At 44.3% G+C, this 15,235-nt stretch overlaps 1 protein-coding gene across 7 annotated transcripts in view; it reads left to right on the plus strand.

The window, feature by feature from the left end:
* The window catches only part of NBR1 (NBR1 autophagy cargo receptor), a 28,360-nt gene extending 13,406 nt beyond the window's left edge, over positions 1-14,954 (plus strand). For 2 of the 7 annotated variants that reach the window (XM_068975972.1, XM_068975973.1), the window contains 15 exons: positions 451-665; positions 1,140-1,307; positions 1,728-1,937; positions 2,724-2,883; positions 2,977-3,267; positions 4,036-4,182; positions 4,668-4,743; positions 5,232-5,342; positions 5,599-5,763; positions 5,981-6,058; positions 7,210-7,627; positions 8,072-8,166; positions 8,799-8,856; positions 9,592-9,709; positions 13,189-14,954. In XM_068975972.1, the coding sequence (XP_068832073.1) occupies positions 451-665; positions 1,140-1,307; positions 1,728-1,937; positions 2,724-2,883; positions 2,977-3,267; positions 4,036-4,182; positions 4,668-4,743; positions 5,232-5,342; positions 5,599-5,763; positions 5,981-6,058; positions 7,210-7,627; positions 8,072-8,166; positions 8,799-8,856; positions 9,592-9,709; positions 13,189-13,362 (2,484 nt within the window). In that variant the 3' untranslated portion in view covers positions 13,363-14,954. The remainder of the gene's footprint in view (positions 1-450; positions 666-1,139; positions 1,308-1,727; positions 1,938-2,723; positions 2,884-2,976; positions 3,268-4,035; positions 4,183-4,667; positions 4,744-5,231; positions 5,343-5,598; positions 5,764-5,980; positions 6,059-7,209; positions 7,628-8,071; positions 8,167-8,798; positions 8,857-9,591; positions 9,710-13,188) is intronic. The other 5 variants (XM_068975974.1, XM_068975976.1, XM_068975975.1 and 2 more) reach the window with 4 other exon arrangements.
* Positions 14,955-15,235: the final 281 nt, after the last annotated feature.

Here is a 15,235-nt window from a genome sequence, read left to right on the forward strand (position 1 = left end):
ACAGATGGATTGTTGACGAAATAGAAAGCTAGCTCCAGAGGGCTACTGCCTCTGGTACAGGTGAACAAAGAATGGTAGCTAATAATTTCCAAACTACAGCAGTTCCAGTCAAGAAAGTTCCTGGCTTTTGCAGTGATGTACTAGAAAAGGGGTTAGTTTAAGTATGTAAGGGAAAGAGACAAATTTCTGTCCTTGAGAAGGAAGTGTTAGAAATTTACTCATCAAAGGGCTTCTTGATATGTGCTTTGAAGCTGCTTCAGCTGTGGAAGGATTAGACTTTTTTTTTTTCCTATGTTTCTGTCCATTCATTCTGTATCTATTATCTGATTATTGTGTTCTTATACCAGAGATGGTGAGGTTTCAGGTTTATTTTATATTTTCGTGCCTTTTTCCAGTCTTGGAACTGAGAGAATTCCACCCCTCCTTCCCCCCGCCTCTTCTGTATTCTAGTTCAGAGAGCAAGTGGTTAAAGAAACGGTTGAAAAGCTTGAACAGAAATTACACGAGAAGCTTGTCCTCCAGCATCCATCCTTAGGTTCATGTCCCTCAGAAGTTTCAATGCCTGTTTCAGAGGAAACACTGTTTTTGCCAGAAAACCAGTTCAGCTGGCATATTGCTTGTAGCAGCTGCCAAAGGAGTATCGTGGGTGTGCGCTACCAGTGCAGGTAAAGCAATAGCTTGGGAATGAACACCCCTTAGAGTGGGAGGTTCTAATGTTCTGGGGGGGTAAAGGGTGTACTTACTCTGAGCATCAGACAGAGCAGCTCTGTATTGAAAACAAGCTACTCTTCATCCACAAGAGAAAATAACTGAAGAGTGAGTAATTAGATTGCTGTGTTCAGATATACATTTGAATTGAGAGAGCCAGACAAGATTAAGTTCCCCAAAACAAAATTGGATCCCCAAGGGTTGTCTCCCTATTCCAAATGCTTTCATATCTTTCCTCCCATAGATTGTCCTTTGAAGTAGATATAGGTGAAGTGTCACTATCTTCATTGATTCATGAGGATTGAGACATGGCATGTGTGGGTGGCATGCTCAGGTTCCCACCTCAGTGGTGATAGAGCAAATATATGGAAGTCTGGGTCCATATCTCCTGACCTCAGGTCCTTCCTACTGTGCCATTCCTTTCCTCACAGCCTCTGCTCATCCTACAATATCTGCGAAGATTGTGAATCGGGGCCGTATGCCCATGACTCCAATCATGTCCTGCTGAAGTTGCGGAGACCTGTTGTGGGTTCCTCTGAACCATTTTCTCACTCGAGGTTCTCTACTCCTCGTCTTCCTGCTGCTCTGGAACAGGCCAGGTAAAACCATATATATATGGGGTGTTTGTTCTCTGGTTGGCTTCTTGGTTTTGGTGACAGAGTGGGATCACAAAACTAAATAGTCTCCTGGACTTCCCTTGTGGTCCATCCAGTGGTTTAGGACTCTTCGCATCCATTGCCGGGAACACAGGTTTGATCCCTGGTTGAGGAACTGAGCTCCCACAAGCCGTGTGGCACAGCCGAAAAAAGACCGAAGAGTCTCCTTAGTTCCAGCTCCTTTCCAGTTGATGTGCGGTGACAGGGATAATTATCAAGCTAATGAGATAAACCAGAACTGCAGAAAGAAATTAAGAAACTGAACTAGAAGCAGATGCTGATGAAGGCCACAGGTGGCTCAGAATAGCTTCAAGGTTTATTTGTGAGATTTGTATTTTAAGACTTTTTTTTTTAATCTCACAGGCTCCAGAAGCAAGTTGATAAGAACTTTCTTAAAGCAGAAAAGCAAAGGTTGCGGGCTGAGAAGAAACAGCGTAAAGCAGAGGTCAAGGAACTTAAAAAGCAGCTTAAACTCCACAGGAAGATTCATCTATGGAATTCGCTTCATGGGCTGCAGAGCCCCAAATCTCCTTTGGGCCGACCTGAGAGCGTGATGCAGTCAAACACCCTGATGTAAGCCCAGGGCCAGGGCAGGAGCCAGAGCTTTAGGTCCAGCCATCTAAAACTGGAACTTAAGCCAACTTCTGTCTTATTTATTATTGCTAACTCCTAAAACTCAAACCTTTAAAACTTCCCATTTTCTGATCTTTGTGTTCTTAAAGGGTGGTTTGCTAGTTATCTTTGACACTTCCTTTGTTGCCTTCAGAAAAACAGAAACCAGTAAGGTTCAGAAACTGGTGTAATCTCTCTTCACTGGAGGCAGTCTGGATTTGAAGCAGAAGGAACAAATGTTTTAAGAGCCCAACTCTCTAGTTGTGTTATTTATGGACCCTTTCAGTTATCCTCACCATAGCTTTTTAACTTAGGAGTCAGGTCCCCTTGTTTTGTTCTTTCACTGTGCCATATGGCAGGTAGGATCATAGTCCACTGATCAGTGATCAGACCCGTACTCCCTGCAGTGGAAGCATGGAATCCTAACCACTAGACTGCCAGGGAATTCCTTAGGTCAGCTTGTTTTCTTAAAAAATGTTTATAGTTTGTTCTCGTTGTTGTTGGAGGGTTTTTTTGCTGCACCACATGAAGCTTGCGGGGTCTTAGTTCCCAGACCAGGGATCCAACCCAGGCCCTCAGCAGAGAAAGCAACAAATTCTAACCACTGGACTGTAAGGGAATTCCCATTATAAAGCAGATGCACTAGTATGCCCTCCAGGGTCACGGTCTGCATATTGAACCACATATTATATATTCAGAATACATCACACCCAACATAAGTAATTAAATACCTGAATTTCTATTCAGGCTCCCTCTGCAACCTTGTGCCCCAGTTATGCCAATGCTCAGTGCAGCATTTGTGGATGAGAATTTGCCTGATGGGACTCACCTCCAGCCAGGAACCAAATTTATGAAACACTGGAGGATGAAAAATACAGGAAATGTCAAGTGGAGCACAGACACAAAGGTAGTTTTCCCCAAAAAATGTGAATGTGAAGTGGTTGAGATGGCAGAGTGTTTAACTGACAAACTTTCTTTCTCCTGTTACTATTCTTTTCAGCTCAAGTTCATGTGGGGAAACCTGACTTTGGCTTCTACCGAAAAGAAAGATGTTTTGGTTCCCTGCTTAAAGGCTGGCCATGTGGGAGTTGTGTCTGTGGAGTTCATTGCCCCAACCTTGGAGGGGACATACACTTCCCATTGGCGTCTTTCTCACAAAGGCCAGCAGTTCGGGCCTCGGGTCTGGTGCAGCATCATAGTGGATCCTTTCCCCTCCACAGAGAGCCCGGATAATAGTGAAAAGAGCATGATCAGCTCAAGCAGAGGTGATGATCTCACCTGCCAGCAAGAGGTGAGCATTGGAAGGGCCTGTTCACAGCTGGTGGATCCTCCAGAAACCTGGAAAGGCCAGCTTCTCCCCTCCCCCCAAACACGTCAGTATGCTTATATTGGGCCTAGTCTTCTGGGGCTTTGTTTGTCTGTCCTGAGGATCTGAGTGCAGGTGTCCCTCAGTGCTTAACCTTGCTTGTTACTTGGTGCACAGTTTTCTGATTTTTTTTTTGTTCTATTTATTTTTTGCTGCACTGGCTCATCGATGCTGCACAGGCTTTCACTAGTGCACTGAGTGGGGGCTACTCTTTACTGTGGTACACTCACTGCAGTGACTTCCGTTGTTGTGGAGCATGGGTTTCAGGAGTTTTGGTGCACCAGTTTAGTGCTCCACGGCACGTGGGTTCTTCCAAGACCAGGGATCATACCTGTGTCCCCTGTATTGGCAGGCGGATTCTTAACCAGTGGACCACCAGGGAAGTCTTGTGCATGTTGTTTTAAGGCAACTTCCCTATTTACTGCTTAAATTTAAGTTACCCAGTGATGGTGTCCTGGTTTTGACTGTTGTTATTATGGTTAATCTAAGTTACTGTCATTAGGGGAAGCTAGATGAAGGGGGTAATTAGTAAACTCTCTGTACTCTTTTTGCAGCTTTTTCATAGAAAAGTGTGAAATTAAAACAAAAAGTTTTACTACATACAGTGCATTTGACTTTAGGGAGGCAGCCGTCAACTTGCTTTTTGAGTTCTGTTGAGGGCCGAAAATGTGTCCCAATGGTTTCTCTCCACAGGAAGCTTTTCTGGGTAAAGAAGAAATTCTGCCTGGTGAAACAACTGAGCAGACAGAAGGGACAGGAACCCACATCCCACAGAAGGCAAAGAGTGCTGCCAGCAAGAGGGAGCTCTACATCCCATCCGTGGATCTTCTGACTGCCCAGGTGGAAGATTGAGCATTTTGAGGGGAAAGGACAGAAAGCCCTGGGGAACAAGTTCTTAACTTGTTGAAGGGAAGGGGATAGAGCCGTCGGTGGTGCCCAGGAAGTTAGAGATAGGCCCACTCTAATCTAGTGAGATGCGTCGAATGGCAAGAACATCCCCAATGGAAGCAAGTTTCTAAACTAAATGTTTACTCTTTGAATTGGAAACTTATCTTGTGCTTCCCACAACTTCCCCTTCACTGCCTCTTCTTTCTGCCTAACTGGTTCACATTCACCCCCACTACATCTGCTCTCTCTCTTCCCAGTGGCTATTTGAATGTTTGGTTCCCATTAACTCTTCTTGTTCTCACTTGGCTGAGATGAGGCATGAATTTGAACACAAGTTGCATCTAGGACGATGTGGAGCTCAGTGGCCTTTAACACAAAATACAGCTCTAGCATGTGTTGCAAGTAGCCTAACATGCCCTCCCCCCTTTTTTTTTCAGGATCTGCTGTCCTTTGAGCTATTGGATATAAATATTGTCCAAGAGTTGGAGAGAGTGCCCCACAACACTCCTGTGGGTAAGAATGTCATTTGGTCCACCTTGTTTATTAACAGGCCCAATAGTACTGCCCCCCTGATTCTGGTAGTGACTATGTCATTCTGAGATATTAGTAGGCAAGGATTTCTCCCACAATGTGATATTAAAACTGCATCCATGGGCCCATTTTCCATTTCCCTGTTGTCTGTCAGAGGCAACAAGTTTGTACAGAGTTTCTCCACCATAAAGGGACCCTCTTCTCCATTTCTCTCTAGGCGTTTGTGTCCCTTTGTTACTTTACATTCATGGTTCTGTGTCTTGGCCATGGTCTTCCAAAGCCAAACAACTCTGAGATACTTGTGTACTTGATGGTCTGGAGAAATTCTTTACAACAGGCCTTGAAGCGTACCTGGGTTTATTTTAGTTCTGCAGGAGGCAGGAAACCTAGAAGCTGCTGCTTCTGGACACTGAGTATTGATGATGCAATGCTTTTTCTTGGTTGATGGTTCTCCTATCTTCATTCTCCAGATATGACTCCCTGCATGTCTCCTCTGCCACATGACAGTCCTTTAATAGAGAAGCCAGGCTTGGGGCAGATACAGGAAGAGAGTGAAGGGGCGGGATTTAAAGCACTTCCTGGTAAGGGGTTAAATATTTGTAAAGCATTTGCATCCTCCCCTTCCATACCACGCCCTGTTGTTATCCATACCTTCTACTAACCTTACCTTGGTGTGTGAACGGGTTTTCCAAGGATCTGATTTTTTGAAGTCTCCTTACCTTCACATAGCACAGACAGCAGCTGTTCCTTGGCATCATATCAGCATGGGGACATGACTGGAGAAAGCTCTGCAATACTTTAAACACCAAGTGCAGACAAAAGTTTTGTCCTTTCCAGATTCCACAGTGTCAGTAAAGAAAAAGGCCGAGAATGTTTCTTCCATGGAGGAACCAGAAGATGATTTGAGTGGGACCCAGTTCGTGTGTGAGACTGTCATCCGATCCCTTACATTGGATGCCGCCCCGGATCACAAACCACCTTGGAGACAGAAGTCCCCGCAGAGTGAGTGTCCCTGAAATTCCCGGACCTCACCCCATGCCCCCACTGGGGTGACGCCTGACTTGCAGTTGCCAGACCTGAGCAGGTAGAGGTGCTCTTCTTTACTGAGAGTAGAGACAGGGGAATCTTTGTTAGAGGTTGGATCATAGTTGTTCATTTAGACTCTACATGTGCATCAGGAGCAAAACAGCTCCCGTAATTCATTTCTGCACTTTCCCAGGGGCTGAATTACAGCTGTATGCCACAGAGGAACAGCAGCCAACTGTGCTGCCTGGGTTCTGCAGTAAGAAGTCTTCTTGTAAGTGGACGGAGCCCCTCAGCAGAGAATCCTCCCCTGCCCTCCCACCCCCACCCCCAGCAGCTGAGTTGTCTCGTTTCTCCAAGGGCAGCAGTCAGGAAATAGTGGGCAGAAACAGGAGCACCAAGCTAAAGTTTCTTAGGGGTAAATTCTGCTGTAATAAATTTCTTTGTGGCAGAATTTCTAGAGGTCAGATAGGTAGAACCAATTTCATGTATTTCAGATACTGTCCAAACACTCAAATTTTAAAACTATGTATTTAAAATATATATATGTATTTCCACACACACACTTGAATACAAATGGATAACAAAAAAAGTCTAAACAAAGTCTAGAAGGACTTACACCAAAATGTTCACAGTAGTTGTCTCAGTAAGATTATCGGTAGTTTGTTGTTATTTTTTTCTTAACTCATCCATGTTTTGCCAGTTTTTCTGTCATGACTACTCATTACTTTGCAAAGAGGAGGAGGAAAGGAGTCAAAAGTAGTCATATAGTCCTGCGGTACTTAGCACCAGATGTTTTCTCTTCTCATAGCAGTGTTAGCTAGTTTAGCAGTTTCGATTTGAAACCATCCCAATATGATAGGGGCTTCTCTGATAGCTCAGTTGGTAAAGAATCTGTCTGCAATGCAGGAATCCCCGGTTTGATTCCTGGGTCGGGAAAATCCACTAGAGAAGGGATAGACTACCCACTCCAATATGCTTGGTCTTCCCTTGTGGCTCAGCTGGTAAAGAATCCACTTGCAATGTGGGAGACCTGGGTTCAGTCCTTGGGTTGGGAAGATCCCCTGGAATAAGGGAAAGGCTACCCACTCTAGTATTATTCTGGCCTGGAGAATTCCATGAATTGTATAGTCCTTGGGGTCGCTCTGACAGTTATGTTAGCTGTCACCTGAAGGGGAAAAGGAAAGGGGCCTACTTGTTTTAAGGGTCATAGTGTTCTCAGAAGCTTTATTGTTTCTGCTGACTTTGTTTTTATGAACTTTGGTTCTTTTCAGCTTCAGACTTTGAATATGGCCCTTTGGTTTGTCCCTCTCCTCTGGCTTTCATAATTATAGCTCATGACCCACAAGGCTTGGTATAGGGTAGGGTAAGCACGAGGGACTGTTCTTAGCTTGTACCTTAAAATTGGATGCTTTCACCCTTTAGTGAAATTTGCCTCACCTGAAGAGGGACCACTTGCAGAAGAGAGGGAGGAGATTGTCCAAATTGCTGAAGAAGAGGCTGTTGTGGAGGAAGAGGATGAGCTCAAAGATGAAGTTCGGAGTCAGTCCTCTGCTTCTTCAGAGGACTATATCATCATCCTGCCTGAGTGCTTTGACACCAGCCGCCCCCTGGGGGACTCCATGTACAGCTCTGCACTCTCACAGCCAAGCCTGGAGCGAGGGGCTGAAGGAGAGCCTGGGATTGAGGCTGGGCAGGAACCAGTCGAGGCTGGGGAGAGACCCCCTGGAGGGGACAGCCAGCCACAGGGGCACAACATCAATGACATCCTTATGACCTCACAGACTCTGGACACAGTGCCCCTAACCCCAGAGGTGGTGGGGCCTCCGCCACAGCTGCCCAGGTACCATCTGTACCCCACTCTGCTGGGCTGTCCTTCAGAGGTGGAATAAAGAGAGAGGACTCAACCTGATATCAAAACCTGTTTCTCTGTCAGCGGGGGAAATGGCGATTTCCCATAGTAAAGTCTGATGAATAAAAGTTGTACTTCCCAGTGTTTGTGGATCCTGGATTTAAAGAAATACTTGCTTTAGTTAACTTTTATTAGCTGAGTAATTAGCAGGGGAGTGACCAGACTGCAGCCAGTCTTTCTAGCTTGACTGTGGCTGAAGAGGAAAACTGAAGAGTGAGCCCTTCCCACCTGATCCCTAGATGCAGACTTGTGCTCTGGATCAGCAGTGTGAAACCTCTATAGAGACTCTAGCTCTGCTGTGCCCTGTTTGCTGTTTCTCCACCGTTACCAGAGGTGCCTTCTCAACTTACTTTCAATATTATGTTTTTCTGAAAGGAGTCCTCCCAGTGCACAGCATCATGGTTCCCCAGGAGTGGATTTACCAGTTACCGTACCAGAAGTTTCTTCAGTCCCTGGTCAGATCAGAGAAGGTAATGACCTGCCTGAGCTTTCTCTCTGTGCTCTTTTCTCATGGAAACCAGGTATAAGTAGGCACTCCGGTTCTTGGCAGTTTTGCGAAACTTGCCGTTTGACTTTTTCTGTGCTCGTCCCCCCTACTCTTTTTGTTCTATCTTCTAGCTTAATATTTATTAGATGAGACCCCATAGAAGCTGGCATTGTGCTGTAGTGGAAAGAACACAGGTTTTGGAACCAGCCCAGTCTAGGTTCATCCCCAGCTCTGCCTTTCCTCACTGTGTAACCTTGCAGTGGTTCAGCAGGTTGATAATACCTGAAGGTCTGTTTCCTCATCCACGAAATAAAGAGAATAGCACCTTGGAGTTGTGAATAGACCCTCAAAGTGGCGTCCCTCTCTTCCTCAAGAAACAAAACCTGGACTTCCCTGGCGGTCCAGTGATTTAAGACTGCATCCAATGCAGGAGGCACAGGTTGAATCTCTGATCAAGGACTAAGTGCCCACATGGCATGTGGTGCGGCATAACAATTAAAGGCTTGAAATGTTGTGATCAGATTGTTACCTGCCTCAGAAATAGCCCTGCTGGGAGTTAGGAAATCCCAGGCATTTCTAGATGCTGCATCTAACCAACAGCTCTTTTGCTTTTAGAGCTCAGAGGCTCATCAGGACTTGTAAACAGCAGACCGAAGAGCTATGACCACTCAAGGTAACTGGACCTTGCCTGTGCAGCCTCTTATTTAGAAGCAGGTGGATGTCCTAGTGTTACCCTGCTTACACGAGCCTCTCAGAGCACGTGCCCCCTCCTGAGAGTGATGGAGGAGAGCCATCATTCCTTCTTGTTATTTCTTCTGAAGCTCGTGAGCAACCCTGAGCAGAAGGCTAACGTTGATGTTTAAGAGTGTTGCCAGTCCAGACCAGGAAGAAGCGCCCTTAGGTTCAATTCCTGCTTAGTAACAGAGGAGGGCAGGAAGGTCCAGGCCATTGTGCATCTCGTAACTTGTTCTTAGACAAACCTGCCTCTCTGCTCCTAGTCGTCTCAAAGCAGTATCAAGTTGGGCCCCTCCCCGTATACAGTGTTCAGAAAATCACATTTCCTTTGGGAGTTGTTTCCTCTGAGATGGTAACTGAGCAGATCCACTGCCAGTACCTCACGGCGCCCTTGACCACATTAATTTTCCAGTGGGGCTGAAAGCTGGCATGCTAACCAGAGTGACATGTTTTCTGCAGTGCCCATATCTTGTAGCAGTAAGAACTGAGCCCTACATCGGACCTAGATTTGTAACTATAAAACTGATAGGAAAACAGTCACATGCTCATTTTACATTTGATTTTTTTTTCCTCCAGGAAATCTCATTTCCTTTACAGGATGAGAACCCAGATTATCATGTAGGAAGGTAATAATTAGCGTTTCTTAGGGAGATAATTTGGTTTTCCTCCTCAGGCACCACCACCACCACCACCACGGGAACAGCATTGCTGGAGGACTGGTTAAGGGGGCTTTGTCTGTTGCTGCCTCTGCGTACAAAGCCTTGTTTGCTGGACCACCAATCACCGCACAGGTCAGTGTATGTTTTATTTTCCTGAACCAAATCCAAGTCACTAGTAAAAACAATGGCATCTGCCTGGGCTGGAGAGAGTCGCACATCATCGTAGAAAGCATGAGCTTTAAGTTTAGTTTTCTTTTAATAGGAGGATAATTGCTTTACAGTGTATGTTGGGTTCTGTATAGCAGCCGAGAATCAGCCATAAGTACATGAATGTCCCTTCTCTCTTGAACCTCCCTCCCATTCCCCCACCCCATCCTACCCCTCTAGGTTGTCACACCGGGTTGAACTCCGTGTGCTATACAGCAGCTTCCCACTAGCTATGTATGTTTCTTACATATGATGACACATATGTTTCAGTGCTGCTCTCTCAATTTGTCTCACCCTCTCCTTCCACAAGTCTGTTCTCTATGTCTGCGTCTCTATTCCTGCCCTACAAATGGGTTCATCAGTACCATCTTTCTAGATTCCACGTATATGTGTTAATATACGATACTTGTTTTCCTCTTTCTGACTTCACTCTGGATAACAGGCTCTAGGTTCATCCATCTCTCTAGAACTGCCTCAAATTTGTTCCTTTTTATGGCTGAGTAATTCCATTGGATATATGTATCACAAAACTTAGTCTTTGATTAACACACAAAGACTTGGCCACTTTCCGCTTATATGACTTTGGCTAAGTTAAGGGAGGAAAGAAAAAAGACCTAATGTTTGTTGCAGACCTAGTGTGTGTGTGGCGCTCTCCCAGGTGCTAGTGCTACAGGAGGAATCAGACACCAGTTCCTTCCCAGAGTGGTGGGAAACAAGTGAAGTAAACAGACATTTGTCTACGAAACTTTTGAAAATTGCAAAGCACTATAAAATTTAAGGAATCTTTCATCTAATTAAAAAAAAAACCAAAACACATTTATTGGGCAGTGTAAGATACTATACCAGTTTTCTCAGACTGGTGGAACACCTCAGTCTGATATTGGCCCCACAGTGCAGCACAAGAAGGCTTCCTGGTAGATGATGCCTGAAGTCATCCTAAAAGTGTTTGCCAGGAATCAGCAGAAAGGGTAGACAGAGAGTAGCCAGTAAAGAGATCTGGAAATGTGAGCCTGGAAGGTAAATTTGTTCTGAGAAGAGAAAGAAGAGAAAAGACCAGTGATGTAGGTGGGATGCTGTGTTAAGTAATTTGGATTTTATTTTAGGACCCGTGGGCAGCCTCTGAAGGATTTTAGGGAAGTAATTAACATGATCAGATTTGTTCTTTGTAAGATCACTCCACTCCTCCATAGTGTGGAGGCTGAGGGAGCCTTAAGAAATCCAGCTGAGAATCCACGTGTAAGAAGAAAAGAAGGATAGAAGAGAAATAGAAATGGCAGAACTTGGAGGCCATAAGGCTAAAAAGAAGTCAAGGATAAAAGTTTCTAGTTTAGGTAGTCAGTGTAACATTCATTAAGAGAGGATATATAAGAACGGTATATTTGGGCAGGAGGAAAAGAAAATCCAGTCGGTTTTGGGCTGGTGTTGAATTTGAGACACACCCAGGTCAATTTATCCAGAGTATAGTTGGATTTATACATTTGAATTAAAGAGAAAAGAAGTTTGGCCTGGAAATGAAGTCTTTTATGTACAAGATATGACAGGAGCCACAGATTAGATAAAATTTTCCAGGAAGAATGGATAAAAGAAGGAGCAGCCTCTAAGGATCATGGAAAGAGGGAGGGCTCTGCAAAAAAGACAGAACTAGGAGGAGAATGAGGAAGGGAAGGGAGTTCTACACTGGAGCTTAGGGAAGGGAGTTCTAATGAGGAGGGCATGGCCAGCAGTGTCAGATGCTGCAGAGGAGTGAGAAGGAGCAGAGAGGACTTTAAGAGTACAACTGTGCCTCACTTTCAAATAGCTGGACTATACAAAGGGAAAAGGAGCGTGAAAGCTGGGACATGTAAGGCAGAGGGAGACATTTTTAAAGGTGAGCCAGTAGCAAAGGAGGTTAACAATCAAAATGAGAGAGGTTTATTAGTAGAAAAATATTTCCGAGGTGACGAGAGGTAATGAGATACAAAGTAAGGTTCATTCAGAAGGATTAACCTGGAAAGGAGGACGGGTAACTTACTCTGAAATAGAAGGGAACAGAAGAGAGAAATACCAGAGACAGTGCTCAACATATTGACAGGCTTTTCTTAATCCATTCAGTTCAGTTGCTCAGTCGTGTCTGACACTTTGTGACTCCATGGACTGCAGCACACCAGGCCTCCCTGTCCATCACCAACTCCCAGAGTTTACTCAAACTCATGTCCATTGAGTCGGTGATGCCATCCAACCATCTCATCCTCTGTCGTCCCCTTCTCCTCTCACCTTCAGTCTTTCCCAGCATCAGGGTCTTTTCAAATGAGTCAGTTCTTCGCATGAGGTGGCCAGAGTATTGGGAGTTTCAGCTTCAACATCAGTCTTTCCAATGAACACTCAGGACTAATCTCCTTTAGGATGGACTGGTTGGATCTTCTTGCAGTCCAAGGGACTCTCAAGAGTCTTCTCCAACACCACAGTTCAAAAGCATCAATTCTTCAGCACTCAGCTTTCTTTATGGTCCAACTCTCACATCCATACATGACTACTGGAAAAACCATAGCCTTGACTAGATGGACCTTTGGTGCCAAAGTAATGTCTCTGCTTTTTAATATGCTCTCTAGGTTGGTCATAACTTTCCTTCCAAGGAGTAAGCGTCTTTTAATTTCATGGCTGCAGTCACCATCTGCAGTGATTTTGGGTCCCAGAGAAATAAAGTCAGCCACAGTTTCCACTGTTTCCCCATCTATTTGCCATAAAGTGATGGGACTGGATGCCGTGATCGTAGTTTTCTGAATGCTGAGCTTTAATCCACTCAACCACGCTGCAAAATACTAGCTAACCTGTGTCTCCATTTTTTTTTTTTTAATAAGAAAATTGGTACTCAACACAGCTGTTAAGTAAATGATAAGAGGGTGTTCCAAGTGTTCGGAGGATTTAGGAAAGTTATGAACTTGCCCCAAAGAAGAAAGTAAAAATAAAAGATTAAGTAAATTAGCAATAAATAATTGCTATTCTTTATTTAAAAAAAAAAAAGCCAAGAAGGTTGCCCAGGATATCATTTCCTGAGCAGTTTCTGGTCCGGCTTCTTTGTATATCTGATTAACTTCCCCAGACTTTTTTCCGGTAACAGCTCTTGGCCCATCATCATGATCACCTTTATCTTCACAGTGTTTCCAGAGTGTGTTTGTATCTCTTCCTTCATCTAGTTCTAAAGACAGTTCATTTGTTACCTGGTTTGGGATACAAACATACCTCATCCAAAATAGAGTTTTCCCAGTCCTTATCCCCTCAGAAGACCCATTGGTTTTGGGTGGACAGGAGTGCCTTGCACCTAATTACCTAGCGTTTTGAATAAATCTGGAAAGATTAGAATTACTCAACAAAATAATACAGATTTTTACAGAAACTGTTTTTCTGCTTTTCTTGACTCTACACAGCCAATAGTTTCTGAAGATCAGACAGCAGCCCTGATGGCCCATCTCTTTGAAATGGGATTCTGTGACAGGCAGTTGAACCTAAGGCTGCTGAAGAAACACAATTACAACATCCTGCAGGTGGTGACAGAACTCCTTCAGGTCAACAACAACGACTGGTACAGCCACCGCTACTGAGGAGTGACCTCGTATTAAATAACGTTGCCTGCTGCTCAGAGATGATCTTTATTCTGTTGGGGCATGGGGTAGAGACCCTTGGTTATTTTTTAATCTGATGAATCTATAATAGAGCCCATCATTGAATTATCCAGACAATACGTGCCACTGCAGTATTTTTTGGAGCAAATCAAAAACTAGAACGTAAATTTTCAAGGTAGTCATTAGGTGAATTGTAGGAAGAGCATTTTTCAGTTGATTTGGATAAAGCTCCTTTCTCTGTTTTAGTGCACTGAAGAGTATAATTTAAACTTCCTATAGAACCATTTTTCTTTCTGCTTGTACTGAAGTTGAGTATTTTTCTTTGCTTAACGTGGATGTTTTTATGGGGATATCTGTTGTCAGTTTTTAAAAGGAATTAACCTTGGAAGTTGTTTTCCAGAATTCTCATAATTTCTCTAACCTATCCCAAGCTTAAATAGCTATGTGGTATTAAAATGACACCTAGAATGTGATAGGAATTTTGTTACGCTTCCCGTTTCAAGTAGAAAGTCATTTTTCTGCAAGTCTTGGAAATCAGCACTGTTGTTTTCTAAAGACCCCACTGATGCGTTGAAGTATATCCACCTTCCATGTCTCTGCGCTTCTGCGTGAGGAGCGGGGAGTGTGCTAATTAATTAACCCACCAGCACCTGTTGAACAGTGTCTATTGTAGCAATTTTGCATACATTTATATTTTATTTAAGGGAAAAAATTTAGGTAGTGTGAAGTATTTTGCTAATCCTATAAAGAAGGGAAAAATCTATTAAAGGAAAAAGTAAATTTAACAGTTACCTTTTTTCTTTATGTCGGGGGCAGGTCTTATTTACAGTAGAGTGGGCAAGGGCTGTATAGAAACATGAGAAAACTGAACTTTTATTATGTGAATCTCAGTAAAATTCAGGAGCGGGCAGATGAGTGGGTGTGAGGCTTCGACATGGGATTTAGGAAGTCCTAAATGTCTCTTGAATGTTTGAAATCTGTTCAAGAGAACTTAGAACAAGAAAAACAGAAAAACAGGCTGTTTTACAAAACTGGGATGTGGGGGGCGGGGGGTGGTGGCAAACTCAGAAAAAAGTTCTGAGGTTTAATTTAACCCCAGGGTAGGTGAGTGGGAAAGAGCTTGCTTACAAAGGTCCAAAGTCCTCACTCCGTTAATAGAAAGGAGTCTTGGGTACAGCTGGTAGAGGTAACAAAAAACACTAAAGATTTTAAATCATAAAAATTGCTTGCAGAAAAAGAAATCTGACCCCCCCCCCAGCCCGAAGGGGGAAGGATAATAAAATAGTATTATATAACCTGGTTGGTATTACAATGAATGATGATGTAATCATTAGCCATAATGATGTTTATTTACAGTATAACCCTTGAATGCTGTTAAATAGGCCAGGATTCAGACTGCAAGCCAACCAGTCTGTTCGTTATTTAAAACGTTTTTATGGGGCCTTCTGGGTAGAGGCTGAGCGGCCGGTTGTGTGTAATTAATTGGGTTGATTTGGGATGGGATCTGCCTTGACCATCTGAGTCGTATTGTTAGGGTCCAGTCGTCTGTCCCATTGTACTTGTACGTAACCGCTTAAAGAATGGTGAAATAAACTTTGAAACTCTTACCTGCCCTGGCTGGTACCTTCGTCCAGGACCTCGCGTGGCCCTTGAAGATCTGAGAAACGTTCTGGCCGCTGTGTTGAGAAGCGGGCCCTGGGACGTAGGGGCCGGGGGGCGGGGGGGGCGGGGGGGGAGGCGGGTCCTGGGAGGGAGGGGGCGGGTCCTGGGAGGGCGGGTTTGGAGGAGCCGGGGCGGAGCTTCCCAAGGCTTTGAATCAAAAGTTGGGGCGAGACCCGGCTCCCGCAGTTTC

Source organism: Capricornis sumatraensis, chromosome 8, assembly GCF_032405125.1.
Source record: "Capricornis sumatraensis isolate serow.1 chromosome 8, serow.2, whole genome shotgun sequence".
Taxonomy (NCBI): domain Eukaryota; kingdom Metazoa; phylum Chordata; class Mammalia; order Artiodactyla; family Bovidae; genus Capricornis; species Capricornis sumatraensis.